General features: G+C 48.0%; 3 protein-coding genes across 10 annotated transcripts in view; all 3 read right to left on the bottom strand.

Moving 5' to 3' along the window:
• WDR33 (WD repeat domain 33) overlaps nt 1-421 on the bottom strand; it is a 67,957-nt gene extending 67,536 nt beyond the window's left edge. For 2 of the 6 annotated variants that reach the window (XM_065675548.1, XM_065675549.1), the window contains exon 1: nt 228-413. The gene's annotated coding sequence lies outside the window, so the exon portion shown is untranslated. Of the gene's footprint in view, nt 1-227 lie in introns of all 6 variants that reach the window. The other 4 variants (XM_065675551.1, XM_065675552.1, XM_065675554.1 and 1 more) reach the window with 3 other exon arrangements.
• A 2,511-nt stretch (nt 422-2,932) lies between these two features.
• Nucleotides 2,933-7,527, bottom strand: LOC136012355 (vesicle transport protein SFT2C-like). Of its 2 annotated transcripts, none has more exons than XM_065675534.1 (2): nt 5,960-7,527; nt 2,933-3,548 (listed from the first exon to the last, which is right to left on the bottom strand). In XM_065675534.1, exon 1 carries the CDS (start codon nt 6,989-6,991, stop codon nt 6,332-6,334), a length of 660 nt encoding a protein of 219 aa, XP_065531606.1. In that variant the 5' UTR covers nt 6,992-7,527; the 3' UTR covers nt 2,933-3,548; nt 5,960-6,331. The 2 variants fall into 2 exon arrangements, with proteins under 2 accessions (XP_065531606.1, XP_065531607.1); XM_065675535.1 differs by having other exon boundaries at nt 6,123-7,527.
• A 2,181-nt stretch (nt 7,528-9,708) lies between these two features.
• Nucleotides 9,709-13,574, bottom strand: POLR2D (RNA polymerase II subunit D). Of its 2 annotated transcripts, XM_065675533.1 has the most exons (5): nt 13,458-13,574; nt 11,645-11,825; nt 11,083-11,178; nt 10,223-10,302; nt 9,709-9,902 (listed from the first exon to the last, which is right to left on the bottom strand). In XM_065675533.1, the coding sequence occupies exons 1-4, from the start codon at nt 13,528-13,530 to the stop codon at nt 10,224-10,226; spliced, it is 429 nt and encodes a 142-aa protein (XP_065531605.1). In that variant the 5' UTR covers nt 13,531-13,574; the 3' UTR covers nt 9,709-9,902; nt 10,223. The 2 variants fall into 2 exon arrangements, with proteins under 2 accessions (XP_065531605.1, XP_065531604.1); XM_065675532.1 differs by having other exon boundaries at nt 9,709-10,302; nt 13,458-13,571.
• Nucleotides 13,575-17,159: the final 3,585 nt, after the last annotated feature.

The following is a 17,159-nucleotide window of genomic DNA, read 5'->3' as shown; positions in this document are numbered from 1 at the left end:
GCAGACAAGGCCTGGGCCCCGCCACTCCCAAGGGTGCCGCAGTCCGGGCAACCCCGTACCCTCACTACTGCATCTATGCCCGGCCGCTGGCGGGCCGCGCCGGGGCTCGGCCTCTTCGCGAGCCTGGCCGCTTCGCTTCTGGGCCGCGGCCTAAAAATGGCGGAGGCAGCGGCGCTTCCCAACCGCCTCCCCGCCGCGCCCGCGGCGCAGCGCCGAGCCGCACTCACCGTCCTGCCGCTCTCTCGCCCGCCAGCTCCGCGCCCTGCCGCCTCGCCACCCGCCTCGTCCCGCCGGGCCTCGGAAACTGCCGCCACCGCGCCGCCACCTCACGAGCCCCCACCACGGCCGACCGCCATCTTCCTTCCCCACCAGCGGCCGGGCGGCGCACGCACCCTGACGTCACCACGCTCGACGGCCGTGAAAGACAGCGCTCAAGGTACCGCGGCCGGAAGAAAGGCAGGTGGTGGCGCGAATCGCTGCGCGCATGCGCAAGGGGCGCGGTCTCAGTGTCACTCGGGGGTCTGTAAAGGAGACCGGGGCTATAAGGCGCGCAGGGCCGCCGCGCCTGCAGCCGCTCCAGAGCCGGTAGTACCGCTTCCTGAGCGCATCGGTCTCGCCTACATGCATAGCTCTGTGCTCCTGTGTTGCTGCGTGCTCATGCACCACAGGTTCACCAAACAGGCAGGTGCTACACGGAGGTGCAACATGGATGTCTTCCCTATTAACCCCTCTGGGGTTTCAAAGCACAGCAGTTAAGAACAACTAATGCTAAGGCTCGTAATCATCTATTTGAGGGGGATGGTGCAAGTCTCTTGAGATCACTTTTGGATCACTAAGTCTGTTACACTCCTCATTGGGAGACTCGTGTTAGGTTTCAGAGGTACCAATGAGAAGTAACACTCCCAATTGCATTTATTACATCCTTTTACCCAGAAGCGTAGATAGAGAGATGCAGAATCAGAATCACAGAAAGGTTGGAAAGGACCTTAAAGCTCATCCAGTTCCAACGCCCTGCCATGGGCAGGGACACGTTCCACTAGAGCAGGTTGCTCCAAGCCCCTGTGTCCAACCTGGCCTTGAACACTGCCAGGGATGGGGCAGCCACAGCTTCTCTGGGCACCCTGTGCCAGCGCCTCAGCACCCTCACAGGGAAGAGCTTCTGCCTAAGAGCTCATCTCAATCTCCCCTCTGTCAGGTTAAAGCCATTCCCCCTTGTCCTGTCCCTACAGGCCATTGTCCAAAGCCCCTCTCCAGATTTCTTATCTGCCCCTTTAGGCACTGGAGCTGCTCCAAGGTCTCCCCTTCAGGAGCCTTCTCTTCTCCAGGCTGACCCAGCCCAGCTCGCTGAGCCTGGCTCCAGAGCACAGCCTCTCCAGCCCTCGCAGCATCTCCATGGGATCCTCTGGACTGCCTCCAACAGCTCCACATCCCTCCTGCATTAGCATATCATCCATGTCCCTCTCCTGTCCATGACACCCAGTGCCACACCACACAAACACAGTATTTGTGAGCATTCCACCATGTCAGTATTAAAACGGGAGGCCCTCTAAAGAACATCTAGGGCACTGTGCTGTTTCAAGGCTAAACAATATTGCAATGTTATCGTCTGAACCATTTGTACCTGAAACTGCTCAGTTTGTTCTCCCAAATCGTCCAGCTTAATGTAAAATGGTCCATTGTCCACACACAGCACTCCCTCCACCCACTGTTGTACCTCTACAGGCACAGCAGCCTCCTCTCTGTATTATGGTTGTTTTCTGGGAGGTGGAGACAGACCTATTGTTTTTCATGAAACAGAAATGTAAAAGTTTAACAATCTTGTATTGTGTTCTGACTACTGTTAAAATATTTAACTTTGTAATTAAAAGGTTAATGTTGTTAAAATTCTAAATAAAAGTATCTAAAGTTTTGCTTGTAATAGGATGCACTGTGTCGTTAATGAGCTGGGGAAGGGGACGCTGCACAAAGCACACACCATCCATGTATTATGGTGGTTACAATTTGGCCAGCAGGGAACTGGGAAGAGAGGGGAGGTGGGGGGCATCAGTGGGAATGGCCAGACAGTGCCCTGCATGATGTGTGCTGCTGCTGAGGGGTGGGCAGGAGCAGCGTGGGGTCACACTGACCGTGAGCACTCCTGAACCAGTGAGCCTGCACCACACAAAGCTCTCGCCTGTGCTTGCACAGAATCGGGGCTGTAAACTAAAGCAATCCTAACAACCGGTGCTAGTTAGGATGCACTTCTGGAGGTGCAGTAACACACAGAACACATCTGTGCTGCAAGTGTTTAAACTGGCAAGGTGAGAACCAAAACTACCGGTGTTCATGCAGCCACCTACAGGCTCACCTGACGTGGCAATGACAGTTCATTAAGAACCATTGTTCTCTCTGAACGTCTCAGTTAAAACCCCAGTGTGATACTGGAGGAGCTATACTCGTTTCACATGAGATGCACAACCCAGTCATAACAAATTACTGCCATGGGACATAGTAGAAATTATGAACTTCAGTGTCAAAACCACCTTTAGCAAAGCAAAATCCTTCATTGTCGCAGCTGAATAAACTGCTCTTCAGGTTGCAGAATGCCACTGTGCACACTGTTCAACAGTCACCCTCATCCCTACAGAGCCAAAGGCAGTCTAGATTCATCTGCTAACACTGTAAACCGAGAAGAATGGAACAGAAAAGAGAATGTTTCAGCATAGCAAAAATCAATGGAATGAGATGCTGATGTGTTCTGTTAGAGCCATGACTCTCATTGCTTGAATTCTTCCAGTTTGTTTTTATCACTACAATGGAAGGGGAAAAAAAAAGGAAGGGGAAAGAAGACCACCACATTAAGGGAAATTCACTTATACTTTACCTTCTATTTGTCATCACTCACTGATTTCCCCCTCATCCCCACCGTCCCCTTTATTAAATGAACACAGTATATTTGAAAGTATTTTTCTTGTTTGAAAAACCAACACAATCAGCAGAATTAGGGGAGACTACAAAAATGAATAGACAAAGTCCTCGAAGGCAGAAAATGAGCACTTTTCCACCTACGAATCCTATTCTAGTAACTGTATGTGCTACAGTATTAAGTAAAACAGTTCAGAAATGAGTTGATGATTGAACTGAAGCTGACTGAAGTTTCTCATCTAAATTCTGTCTAAAACCCACATTTGTACCATGTTCTTTCTTGTAGCTTCAGAAGAGGAGGACCCTCAAGACATGAGGGCTGAGGACCCAGGGGGAGAGATGGCTTTCCTGGACCTGAAGATTTTGGGCCAGACGATGCTTTTGACTCTCCAGATGAAAACTCAAGAGGAAGGGACCATGGTGTTCGGGGCCGAGGTCGTGGTGCTCTGAGAGGTGAGTGGAACATTCTTCCATACTGAAATGCAAGGATAAGGAAGCAAAGACACTTCTTGGGCAAATTACGGTATTGTCATGAATCCAATGTCTCCTGTCCACTGCATCTCTTACTGCGCAGGAGGCCGGAAGGGTTTTCTTCCTGCTCAAGATGAATTTCCACGCTTTGAAGGAGGGCGGAAACCAGAATCCTGGAATGGAAACAGGATTGGCAAAAATGTGTGAGGTTTGTTTCAGGTAACTGTAGACTTCTACGATATCACCAATTACCAAAATAGTTTTAAAAATCACCTCTTCTTCCTGTACCTCATATGCTTGTTATCAGTGGTTTACTATAAGAAAACCAAGACAGAGTTCTGAGAACACCATGACTATCACTGTTCTAATTTGTTTAAGTAAATTACTCATAAAGTAACCTGCAACAAACCTGGATTCTTTAACTGGGATAACTGAATGTGCATTAGCTCCTAACAAGACAGGGGTCTTTTCCTACATCAGTCAACTTCTGCTAGCTGCAGCGCTGTAGCTGGCTTTGTTTTGTCCTCTCCACCCTTGTTCCTCACCTTCTTTTACCTGCTTGGTTTTGTGAAGAGCTGGAATTTTTTTTAAGTGATACGAGGCATGGAGCACCTCCACAGATTTCAGTTCACCTCCAGACAGAAACCTGTTTCTATGTGTACAGTTTGTCAGAAGATTTACGTTGGTTTTGTATGAATACAGAACGTAATTTGTGCAAAAATTAACATGAAATCAACCCAGTGTGTGATTCTTTACTCACCTATTACTATAAGGAGGGCTGTCTTTAGGCAGACTTGGGTATCAGACGGAGCAACAGAACTGCCTCCTGAAACCTCAACTGTCTGAAATACTCATAGCTGGATGATTCCTAGGGGTTTGGTTTATGATGCACAGAGAGCTTTATTTTCACCTTCAGCCACAGCTGTCTACTGATTACAAGTGGTGCTGACGTTAACATTCCGAAACATGGGAAACCAGCACTGCTTGCTAGTCTGCCATCCCGAACGAGAAAAACATGGAGCACTGCTTAGAAAAAGCTGTCACAGACACAGTGTGAGTTACAGCCTGGACTACCAGCAAGACAGACATCATGACAGATATTGTCATTCTGTGCTTCAGCTTGGCAAGCCAAACATCTTTGTTCGAAACAGCATCTGGTTATAAAAACTGAGGAAGACACTTTGGCAGATTGATTAAACTTAACAAAATTTAATTAAGTTTTGAAATATTCCACAATCATAGAATAGGCACAAGATGTTTAAGAATATGGAAAATGAGCTGGCTTTTGTGTAAAATCTTAGAGGGTGACAGCATGGCAGGGGAGACACAAGTGTCCCAGTCCATGGTACTGTGACCACTGTTGCTGGGAAACAGGTAAGATTACTTAATGGGAATATACTGCTGTACTCTTTGGGTCAAGTTCTTTTACCAGAACATGGAAACCTGATCCTGTACCTGCTAGTTTACAGCTCCGCCTTCTCTAGGATTTGTTGTTACTGCTGTTAGGAATAAATTCATTGTCGATTCTACAGCTTTGAAGTTGTAAAAATGAGAGAACCAACTTAATGCTATTCAGACAGCTCGGATCTACATTTTTATGGAAAAAGATTGACTATTAGTGGAGTGCCTGTGTTGAAATTTGGTAAACAAGTGGTTTTATTAAAGTGATCTCTGTACATTTAGGTACCCCCATTCAACAATTTCAGTTTAATTCGGAGTATCAGGTGAATACACTAAACTCTAAGTAGTGATATCAGGTAAATACTGCAGTGTTTAGCTTTATTTTGTATATGAGGCACATATACTCAGTGAGATACTCAGTGAGATACTCAGGCTCCGAGCAGGTCAGGCCTGGTATTCCCCTTTACATGCAGTAGTGCAGTACACAGCCCAGACTGAAGCACCAAGCTCCCAGCAGGGACTGTCAGCCTGAATTCAGCACCTTCTTAAGGCTGCTTAGCTTCTGCATTGAAACTGAGCTGTGCTGGCTGACACAAGTTCTAATTACCAGCAAGGCTTACTTCTGAAGGTCATGCTGTGACAAGTAAGCAATTCCTGCCTAAGCTGACGTATCGAAATACACATATCTATAAATTAAGTTCTAAGAGCTGAAGCTAGCCTTGTACAGCCCAAGTGTTACAGCAGCTGTAAGGCAGCTGGTAAGATTAGTACCTGCCATCCCGTCACTGTCCTGCACCAAGACCACCCCTACAGTTATGGCAGTCTTTGTGACCCACAGCACAGGAAAGGTTGTTCCACTGACTGGATGGTATTTTAAAGAATGGGGTTTTAGAGAGGAACGCAGTGTAGCGGAAACTGTATTCATATTCCCCACTGGTCTGATGTGGCCGATGAACGCACCACTCGGCAGCTGAAGTGTGTTCAGAGTGTAGGGGTCAGCACAATAATGAGTTAATAGCAGTTAACCATTCTGAACGTTGACCCCGACACTTGACCAGATTTCACTAAGCTGTCCCCACATTCCAACGTCAGCCGGCCCTGCGGCCTCAGCTGTAAGACACTTGCTTTCCGTATCACGGGCAGGTCAATCCTTACGTTTCACTGGCTCCGTAATCTCACTCACGTTTTGAAGCAGGCTGCAGCCGCCACACGGTCCTAGACTGGAGGCAGGGAAGTGGGATGCTGACAGCTCCTACCCGAGCTAGAGAGCCTCCAGACCACGGCTATGGAGCTGCCTTTGCAGTAAGGCAGAATCCCGCGCCCAGCTGGCACCAAGCCCGTCACACCTGAGCACAGACGACGCCCTCAGAGTCCCCGGTGCCGCCCGCGGGTGCCAGCCGCTGTTCTTCTGGTCGAGGAACTGGCGAGGGAAGCCCAGCAGCAAGGCCGAGGAGCTGAAGGGAGCGGCGTGCAGACGGCGCCATCCTCATCCCCGCCCCGCCGAGCGCGAGCCTCCGTGCCTCCGCCCGAGTCCCGCCGGGCTGCGCCGCGGGGCTCACACCGGCAGCGCTTTGCCCCCGCGCCGCACCGCAGCGCACAGGAGGCCGCCGAGGCGGCGGAGGCCGGCGGCGCCCCCGGGCAGCGCGGCCAGGAGCGCGGCGGCGGCGGCGCCCAGCTGGGCCGCGGCGCCCATCGCCGTCAGGAGGGTGCTGCGCAGCCCCAGCGCCGCGTAGAGGGTGCCGCCGAGGGCGCCGAGGTAGAGCAGGGAGCCGCGGCTGGGCTCCCGCAGCAGGCGGGCGGGCCCGCGCAGCAGGGCGGCGGCGCCCAGGGCGCAGAGCGAGCCGAGCGACCAGAGCAGCGCGAACTTGCGGGCGCGGAGCAGCAGCAGCGGCACGTACAGCGCGGCCAGCCCGAAGCACAGCGCGGCCAGCAGCAGGCACAGCCCGCTCCCCGCCAGCCGCTGCCAGCGCGACAGCCCCGGCAGGCACGGGTCCGCCTCGGCGCCCCACGGCCAGCCCGAGCCCGGCCCGGCCGCCGCGGGGGAGGCACCGCCGCCCGGCGGCCATGGGCTCCGCGGGCCCAGCCAGGCGCCCAGGCCGCCGCTCCCCGCTGCCTCCTCCTGCGAGCAGCCGGCGGGCGGCGGCGCGGGGCCCGCGCTGGCGGCGGCCTTCGACTGCGCCAGGTACTCCTGCAGCTGCCGGCCCAGGTCCGCCATGGCGGGGCCCGGCGCCGCTCCACGGCGCTAGAGCGAGCGGCCCGCCCGCCCCGCCGCCATCTTGCCGAGCAGCCGCATCCGGGTTACCGGGGCGGCGCGCGTGCTCGGAGGGCTGAGGCGGCGGGGGCGCTGCCGGCGGGTCCCGCCGCGCGGGCCGCGGGCCTTGGGGCGGAGGTGTCCGGCAGGAGGAGCGGCGGGGCCTGCCGGGCTGGGCTGCGGGGAGAGCCCTCAGCCGCTCCGCATGGAGCCGCTGGAAGGGCTTGGCAGCTGTGAGCTGCAGCGCCTCGTGGCTGCCTCAGCAGCGAAGAAGATGGCGTCACGTTCGAAACGTAGTGAGAGGAAGGGGGTATCCGAGGCTGATGGAGCTCACAGGGAGCTCTGCGGGACGTAGCAGCCGTGGTGGCCAAGCGCTGCCCGAGGTTGGCACCTGGAGTCTCCTCGCCGCTGTCCCAAGGTCTCTGCCTCTCTGAGGGAGAGCTGCAAGAGCAGAGACGTTGCATGAAGGAACCACCACAGCGGGGCTGGAGATGTCGAGAATGGCCAAGAGCTTGTCTCGTACCCCGTGTGCTCGGCCAAACCTGCCACCTCATCGGCTGTTGATGAGTAACGTTAGCTACTCTTCTGTCCTCGACCAACCCTTCCACCAAAATGAGAACGTCTAATTCAGTTCTTCACCCTGCTTTACAAAGTAATAAAAACATCAAATGCTAATTTAACCTTTATGACTCTAAATGTTCACTGCAGGGCTGAAAAAATGGGATGTTTTTGACACAGGAAACAGCAGTTTCCATCATCGGTGTGCAGCACTATCCATAGCAATGGTGAGTCATGGTGTATTCAGGTGCCTCACAAGACACAGATAAAGTGAAATCACTGTTGGCCAGGAGCTGCCTGCCCCATTTGGTGGCTTACTTTACCATTGGTACATGGATACAAGTCAGAGGGCATAACGCTAAGTGCTCAGGACAAAGTGCTGTGTGACAATGCGTCTGCCTTCTTCCTCCGGGCTCACAGTAGCACCCGAGGCGGTTACTGTCGGGCGGCACGAAGCAGCGGTGGGGCAGCGCCGTGCCCCGGGGTTGCCGGCTCCCTGCCGCTCCCGAACTTTCCCTTTACAGGGAAGGTATGTGCGGGGCCAGGAGGGCTGCCCTGAGTCACCAGCAGGGCTGAAAAAATGTTTGGACACTGGAAACAGCCAGCACAGAGTGCAACATCATCAGTGTGCAGCACTATCCATAAGCAATGGTGAGTCACAGTGTATTAAGGTGCCTTACAAGACGCAGATAAAGTCTGAAATTACTGTTGGGCAGAAGTTGCCTGCCCCATTTGGGGGATCACTTTACCTTTGGTACATTGATACAAGTCAGAGGGCATAACACTCTCTTAAGTGCTCAGAACAAAGTTTAATGGTTGGCAAGAAGAGATTGGATCACAGAATGGTTTGTGCTGGAAGGGAGCTTACAGCTCATCCAGTTCCAATCCCCTGCCATGGGCAGGGACACCTTCCACTAGAGCAGGTTGTTCCAACCCCGAGTCCAACCTGGCCTTGAACAGTGCCAGGCATGGGGCAGCCACAGCTTCTCTGAGCACCCTGTGCCAGCGCCTCAGCACTCTCACAGGGAAGACCTGCCTAATTCCGGGTTGGGGGTGTTGTGTCATAAAAATGACTTCTCATGCAGACTGTGTATTTAAAAGATGAAAATGTCTTAAAGCTGCTATAATAGCAACATTTTACAGGGCAAACTGAGTTACAATGGGAAAGAGTATCAAAAGGGGCCACTGGGGTTTATAAAATAAAGATTCGCCATGCCTCCTTGCTTTTGTATTTAATTAGATCTTTGTTCTTTAGTTATAATTATTCTGATCCAGTTAAAATTACTGTGGTTAATTAGAAAAGCATGCCTGGTTTTTTGGCTTGCAGGAGACATAATGCCAGTAAAGCACAGAAATAAATGCTATTTTGAGGTAAAGTATTTCAGCTGATGTAACCCATCCAGCTGTCATGAAATAAATGAACCAGCTTGGCCTTCCAACAAAGCAGCAACATTAAATTTCTAGGAAGAGGTGAAATAATCCCATCTTTCTCTCCCTTCTGCGACAGCAGTGAAACTCTTGCTTATCACCATAAGTACTGCCTTAACACACCTGTCTTCCTTTCTGTCCCAGCTTTCCTGCAAAAGTGTCCTTCTTCCAAGTGTGGTGGTACAGTAACTAAAGATTTGAGAGGGCTGAGTAAGAATTTTATCCTGACTAAAAGCTAACAGTCTTTTGATGGTTGCCAACTCCCACTTCTGAGCTAAGGTAACCCTGAGTGTGCCACTCCCACAGGCTCCACCACCAAGAGCCATTACTTCACAGTGTCGTGTCATTTTCTGTTTGTTAGGATTGTGGCCATTAGAAGCTACTGAAGGAGTCCAGCCCTGCCAGGGTGGAGACCTGGCTTTCTTAGTATCAAAATTATTGTTTTTCCTCACCTTTTTCTTTTCTGAAACAGAATATATGTTGGGTCCCTACCATCACTTGGCAAAGAACAGGAAAGCAAACAGGGAGATGCTGCCCAAACGTTCTCTCACTATGATCATAGTTAATAATGCCTCTTACACACTTGGAGTCCTCAGATCTCCAACACAGATTAGTAATCACATGATATGTTTAACAAAAAGGGTCCTCATTAATAAAATGATAATATGCACCCAGTGTTTACGAACCACATAGTCTTAATTAGAAATATCTTTTAATTTACACTAAACAATAATAGGAAATTACTGAAGCTGTAAAAGTCCAGTGCACTGATCAAACAATAAAAAAAGAAACCATCACAGAAATTGATGCCACCCATCACCAAGCCTTCTGAGAGTCGAGGACAAGTTTCTCCATCTCTTCACCAAAAAAAACATTCACATCTGCATTTCTTCTAAAGAAAACAGACTCGCACTGAAAATTTCCAAATCAGGGAGAGGGATTTGGAAGAAACAAATACTTGAGCCACTGGGAAAAGGCTTTTCAGGTTCTTTGGCTCTCACAATGCAGGCACCCTTGCCAACACACGTGAAACAAACCAAAAGGATGACATTGATATCCAGTCTGAATGCACCTATGGATGACACAGCACTGGAATACCCTGTATCCACAACTCCCCTCACTCAGCCAGGAGCAAGACTGGTCCAGAGGGCTAGGACACAGTCCAAGTTCCCAGGTTTTCCTGTTCAGATAAAGGGGTTGAGTGTTAACCTTAATACTGGAAGCTGCGTTTAGTCTGAATGTCATCAAGAATCTGCTGTAATTCCTCATCTTCAAACCGGCCCTCCAGGCTGCAAGATGAAAACAATGAGGATACATTAAAGATTTTAGAAGTAATCTTGTCCACTACATTAATTTCAGACAGCCATAATTCTGTCCCATCAGTCTCAACAGCATCATCCACCCACCTGTACGGTACCACCAGGACCCACCTACAATGTTACTGTACAAATACCACTCTAACGCCTATGCAGTGCCTCCTCTCTAAGTGACAGAACTCCATTCTGCCCAGAACCTTCTGCTGAGTGATTTCAAAACATTTCATCAAAAAGGCAAGGCAGGTGCAGGTTTAAACAGACTCTAAATTAAGTCATTGTAGCCACATGCTCATAAATCCAATTTCGCTATGAAATCTTCAGTGTGTGAGGAAGAAACTGTAATTCAGCTGAATGTTCTGTTCCCTCCTCTATCTCAGGCCATGAGGTAACAAATGAAACAGGAAGAAATTACTGCTTGTACATCATCCACAAAGTTCATAGGAGCACTGTCATTTGCTCCAATGGAAGAAAAAAAAACCCCACAAAACAAAAACCCAACAAACACAACCACAGCTTGGTGGGCTAAAACCCCCCATTTAAGCTGTTTACACTTAATCTAGTAAACATTGTCTGAAGTGCATTAGGGACACTTACAAACAGTGCCTCATGGTCATATCAATGGGCAGGTGAAGAAAGACCAAGACCAGAAGTGTTTCCATCAACACAGCTGGACAGGGAGGACATCTGCCCATAGCTGGCTTTAGATCATGGAAAAAGTACCAAGCAGTCTTTTTATGATACATAAACACTTACCTAGGAATCAAAGCTTTTGCCTCCTCAGCTGTCTCTGGACACAAGTTAGCCAAACATGCCAATTCAAATTTATGGAGCTTTTTCTGGAGCAGCAAACTGTAAGGAAAGACAACAACTTGGTGAAATTAAAAGAAAGAAAGAAATAGAAAAGGGCATACACTAAACCAAATAGCTCTATTTCCTTCATTCTGCTTTTGGCACTGAAGCCAATGTTTTTTTCCAGAGGAGAGACTCATTACATAATTGCATAGATTAAAAAAACAGTCACATCTGTTCACTTCCCCTCTGTCACTACAAAGTCCACAAAATCCTCCTGTTTAACGCAACCAGCTGTCATATAAACACTGGAAACAAAGCTGTTCTGGAGGCTTGGTCTAGACAAAGCACAGCCCTCCATGACGAACTATGATCAAATTCCTGCCCTCTTCAGAAAGACAAGATGCAGAATTATAGTACAAATCAAGAAACACCACTGAACTGTACTTTCCTAAAGCAGCATCAATATACTTCAATACACAGCAAATTCTCCAGTATACTGTTACACCCTAACTTGTCCACTCACCTACGCACGCTGGCAATGGTTTCCCGGTTTTTGAAGCGGCTGAAGCGTGCTGTGTAGTTCAAGGTCTTCATGAAGACTTCTGAAAGCTCCTGCTCATCTTCTGCACTCTCGTTCTGTTGCTTACGATGCTCAAGCAGCATATGTACTTCTGAATTTAGAAGAGTTTCCGCAGTTTCAAATTCTACATTTGAATGAGTGAACACCCGCAGGAAAGAAAAAGGCAAAGCACGGATGAAAAAGTCCATTTACAGAGGTTTTGTGTGTTTGGCTTTGGGCAATAAGTAAATGAACAGTGTTTCAGGGTAATTGTGCAAGCCCTTCCAGCTGTGATTGGGCAGCAATACTGAAAATGCTGGTAAAAATGACACCACTTTGAGTAACAGTCCAATGTGTTTGTCTTTTTGACCATTTTACATTTGCAGCCAGAACCTTCTGATTTGTCACAGTTTTGCAATGCTTTTTTTCTTTCACCCACTTTTGGCAGAACTTAAGTGAAATATGACTTGTTTTAGAGAAAAATAGTTACAACTGTAGTACCCAAAATATTGAGAAGTGACGCCTGCGACCTTTGGAAGCCTCTGAATCCTAAAAGTAAATATGGATGCTGCTGAATGTATGAAAAAAGGGCTTCATTTACCTGAAATGTTAACTGACCTGCTGAAATTCTATCATCAGAAAAAAAGTTGTAACCCATCTTAACAATTCCCCCTTCCCCCCCCCCCCTTTTTAGTTAACTCTCTTTTGTTCGTTATTGCTGTATTTACTGCTATGACAAGGTCTTTCAACACCAGCAGTATGAGCTGTTCAGAGCATCAGCATCCCGGGATGCCCTTCAGCACTGTTTTATAAAAGCAATCAGATACAGGGCAAGGGTAGAAAAGGACTGGGGACCTTTCTTTCATACAGAGTGGTACAGTAATTTGGGCTGCACATGGGTAAGCTATAGATGTTAATGTAAAACATCCACAAAACCTGTCTTTCAGGACTATGCTTTTGTTCATAACTAAAAACCAATGCAGCACGATGCCATTTTCTTTTTCCTTCTCCACATCCAGAACCGCTCTTGAGGTGTAAACACAGCTCCAGAATTTATACTAAGTAGTTTTCTGAAAAGCATACACAGCCTATTAGTGCCCCTAGTTACAACACAGGATCTGGGCAGCTGGTTTCCTAAGACATGGCACTGTTCTTATGTCAAGAAACATCGATGAAAAAGTAATGGTTATATAAAAAAAAAACAAGAGTCTTTTTGCTACACCCTGATAGGGGTTTTGTTTTAGTTCCTGTATGCACACACAGCAGTCCACATAAGAACAGATGTATCTTAGCAGATCACAGGGTCCTTCTTAATCCCAGACTGGTTTGGGTTGGAAGGGACCTTAAAGCTCATCCAGTTCCAACCCCTGCCACGGGCACGGACACCTTCCACTAGAGCAGCTTGCTCCAAGCCCCTGTGTCCAGCCTGGCCTTGAGCACCGCCAGGGATGGGGCAGCCACAGCTTCTCTGGGCACCCTGTGCCAGCGCCTCAGCACCCTCACAGGGAAGAGCTTCTGCCTAAGAGCTCTTCTCAGTCTCCCCTGTTCTGGCAGGTTAAAGCCATCCTCCTTGTCCTGTCCCTACAGGCCCTTGTCCAAAGCCCCCCCACGTTTCCTGTAGCCCCTTAGGCACTGGGAGATGCTCTAAGGCCGGCGCGGCGGGGAGGGGAGCGCTCCTCCCCTCAGGGAAGCGAAGCGCAGCGCGGGCTCCTCACGCCGCCCGCCCGCCCGCCCTCAGCCCCTCGCCGGCCGCTCTCGGCCAGCCCACGGCGCGTACCTTTGGGGAAGACGAGCTGCGAGGCATCCTCCTCCACGTCCGCCGCCCGCGGGTCCCCGCCGCCCGCCGCCATGGCCTCCGCCGCACCGGAAGCGTCGCCACCCGCCAGGGGGAGCCGCTGCCTCGGAGCCGCCCGGCGCTGACAGGAGGCGGGGCGGGCCGGGGCGGGCCTGGGCGGGAGGGAGGGAGGGAGGAGCGGTGCCGGCGGGCGCTGAGCACGGTCAGAGCGCGCAGGCTGTGTGTGAGGGAGCTGCCCCGCACCGCGGCGTTCACGCGAGCGAACGCGGAGAAGGCTCCTGCTGCTCGGTCCGTCAGGAGATAGATGAAGAGCTCCAAACTGTGCCGGTCCCGCTCATCGGACTGCGCAGCAGCAGGTGGATCTTCACCGGGCTGGCTTCACACCACTGGTGAATCGCAGAGGTACAGCCCGCTCCCTTCGGCGGCCAGGGCATCCTCCAGCCAGGCAGCAGACCGTGACCTGAGGAAGAGTGTTAACTGGCTGTGCCAGGATTTCTGTCTCGCTCCCTGTGGTTACTATGCCTCAGTCTGTATGGATATCATAAATCATGCACTTTGAGAAGGAAGCTGCTTTTACAGGCTGTCCAGGAGCAATTTCCAGACCCCTGAAAGTCATAGGCAAGCTGAACATGATGGCAGCTCTCCCAACACTATCTCATTGGAACTGTGCAGGCAAAATGACTTATGAAGTAGTATTTTCCCTGGAGAGCTCACATGTAAGTGCCAAACCAGCCTAAGACTCCTCAAGTCATCATCTTATCAGACCTTACCATGTCATCCTGCACCCTTAAAGAAAGGTAAAAATAGACTGTTGGGAGATTTATGATGAAACCACCCCTGTTATCGTCAACTTGCATCTGTGCCTAGGTGAATCGTTTCCTGCATGCTGGGAAAAGGAATGCATTAAACATAAACTGTAAGAACGTGAGAGGATCAAGTAACAGATCTTTAACATTTGTTACCTGGATAAATGAGCATGGCAGGAAAACTGACTGAAATCTGGTTTGCCAAATGGTACAAGCAGAAAGACATTCAGGAACATGGAATGAAAATATCTCAGGGAACATCTGGCAAGTTAAACAAATTAAATTAGGTTTACAGGAAAGCAAGGAAGTTTGTGCCAGACTGATGGGAGTAGCATTTGAAATCACTTGGAATCCTCATGGCTTCCCACTCCATCTACTTAGAACCTCATGATTCTCAGAGCAACAGGTAGTTTGCAGAAGTTACTAATTTCATCTTTCTTGTTTTGTGGGTGTGTCATGTGTCGTCCCCCCCATCCCCCCCCGATTTGTTCTACTTAAGTATACAAAACCAAACACAACTAAGAGAAAGGCAGATACTTGCAAGAGTTTGTAAGTACAACTGAAGAAGCTAGCATGAAAGGTAAAGGTTCATTATCACCAATAGGTTTGGTTAAGGTCTTGAGAGTCAAACAAGAGACAAATAAGAGCATTCCGACTTTAATAATAGCCCCCTGAACCTAAAAAACACAGTAAATATTGTTCAGCTACTACAAAAAGCTAAACTTAACAGAGTGCCTGACTTTTCCTGTGTTATTTTTAAAATGCACTGGCTTCCTCCTCACTAATAATGACTGTTCCAGCATTTATCGATTTGATTGCAAAATGTGCATAAAGAAGGAAGATGAGCTAGGTTAAAATAAAGTGAATGACTATAGGAAGATCCAGGCATATTTACAGGTTGTATCCTAAAATGAACTGATTAAAAAAATACTTGGCCAAATGTAATTTATCATGAAACAGCCTCTAGTATTTCATATTCCAGGATAAAAAGTACTGACTTGCTGGAGCCACATTATTAGGTATTGGATTGTTAGACAGACCTACTATGGTAATTTCTAGATTGCCATACTGTAAAAACAGACCCAGTAACAACTAAATGCTCCAACACGGTTGTTAAAAAAATAGCATGGATTGAAATTGATGAGATTAGGATATTGAAACCTTAATCTCTTTTCATTGTCATCAACGTCTCTAGCATGTGATAGGAGTAGATTCTTGGGGGAGGTAACATCACCAGCTCGGAACACAGTGTGCCATAATGGCACATGATGCATGCTTTTTCACCTGTGTTCTCAAATTGTAACTCTTCAGGTTTAGTTTTTCATACCATTTTACCTGTGTTTTACTCATTTTAAAAGTATCTATCCAAAACTTTAATGAGCATGTATGAGCAATACGAAATCATATTAATACTAGTAATAAAGCGATAATAAGCCTCTGAATGCAAAACTGGCTCCCGCACGATCTGTTAAGTTTTAAAATACATATATAATGACATCCAAACATACTATCAGCTGATTGCACAATATATAATTAATGTCAGAATTCATCTAGGAGTAGTCTAGCTGACTATAAAGAAGATAAAACCCCATGGTTCAATAATCTGGATATCTATATAACTAGTAGAGTTGCACACTTGTTTTAAGGAACATGGTAACAATAGTCTTTTCGGCTTTCCGTGTTTTGGGAGTGATCATCAAACATATTTGCAGGTCATCTTTTCCCAGACGGTAGCAAAAGTTTAGGAACTTTCCAATCCTACTTCTCTATCCCACTACTACAACTCAGTTTGAGAGCAATCCTCAAAATACATAGGTCAGTATAAATATTAATTTATTGAGTCATGAGGGTGTTAGTTTTAATCTTCGAGAAGTGGCATTTCTCACTCACAATAGGGTAGCTTATAATATAAATTTTGACCAAGAAAAGTGTATTTTTTTGTGTATGTTTAGAATAAAAATCCTCAAGTATTCTTCATTTGAAGTTATCTTGTAGAAATTTCTAACCTTCCCGTAATTAGTTTTTAGAAGGGAGTGAGTGCTAAATGGCCAATCCATGCTTCTTATTTCAAACAGAAGTGAAAAGAGAAGGAAGTGTTTTCTGGAGAATTATCCTGGTTTGTATTTAGTCTGGACTGAACTATTTCAGTGTGTAGTCATATGTATGCCCTTCTACCTGGCCTCATTGTCACTGTGAGCTGCTGAGTGTTACTGCAGTCACAGAAAGCAACATGCAATAAGGAACTTCTGATGAGACACTGCACAAAGACTTTACATCTGACCAAATCTGGTTTACATGAAACTAAACCAATCAAGTAAGGAAAAGCCATATGCCCTAAAAATACACAAGTAAGTCACTATTCTAGCCAGCAACAAAGCTGAGAGAATATACTTGATAAATTGCCTGGGCACATGACAACAGTGCAAGCTGATTATACCGTTAACTTCAGAATTTATAGTGAGTCACTTGGAAACCAATTTAGCCCCAGAGCCCTCCTCAGCCTGTTCCTCATATTACATAGGGGATTTACTTCCTAGCTGTACTAGTACCAGAAATGTATTTTCTGAAAATATGGTTTTGCTTTGTAGTTGCACTGAAGTCAATGAACCTCTCGGATATACTTAGGTCAAAACTATCCCCCCCTCCTTGGTTTGGTTGGGGGTTTTGATGGGTGTACCACCTGTTCTTGATTGATATCCAGGGCTGCCTTTCTCAAGAACCCACACAAGAAATGTAGGATCTTTATACATCTGCCATAGATAAAAAATGAACAATGACCTGAAAACGCATGAAAAAACAACCCCAAAAATTACACAAATCAATGGATCTTTTCCCAAACATGAAAATATTTAGCAAGGATCTAGAGAGATGGGCATTG

Source organism: Lathamus discolor, chromosome 3, assembly GCF_037157495.1.
Source record: "Lathamus discolor isolate bLatDis1 chromosome 3, bLatDis1.hap1, whole genome shotgun sequence".
Lineage (NCBI taxonomy): Eukaryota > Metazoa > Chordata > Aves > Psittaciformes > Psittacidae > Lathamus > Lathamus discolor.
Note: the sequence above shows the minus strand (reverse complement) of the source record. Positions and strands in the feature narration are given on the sequence as shown.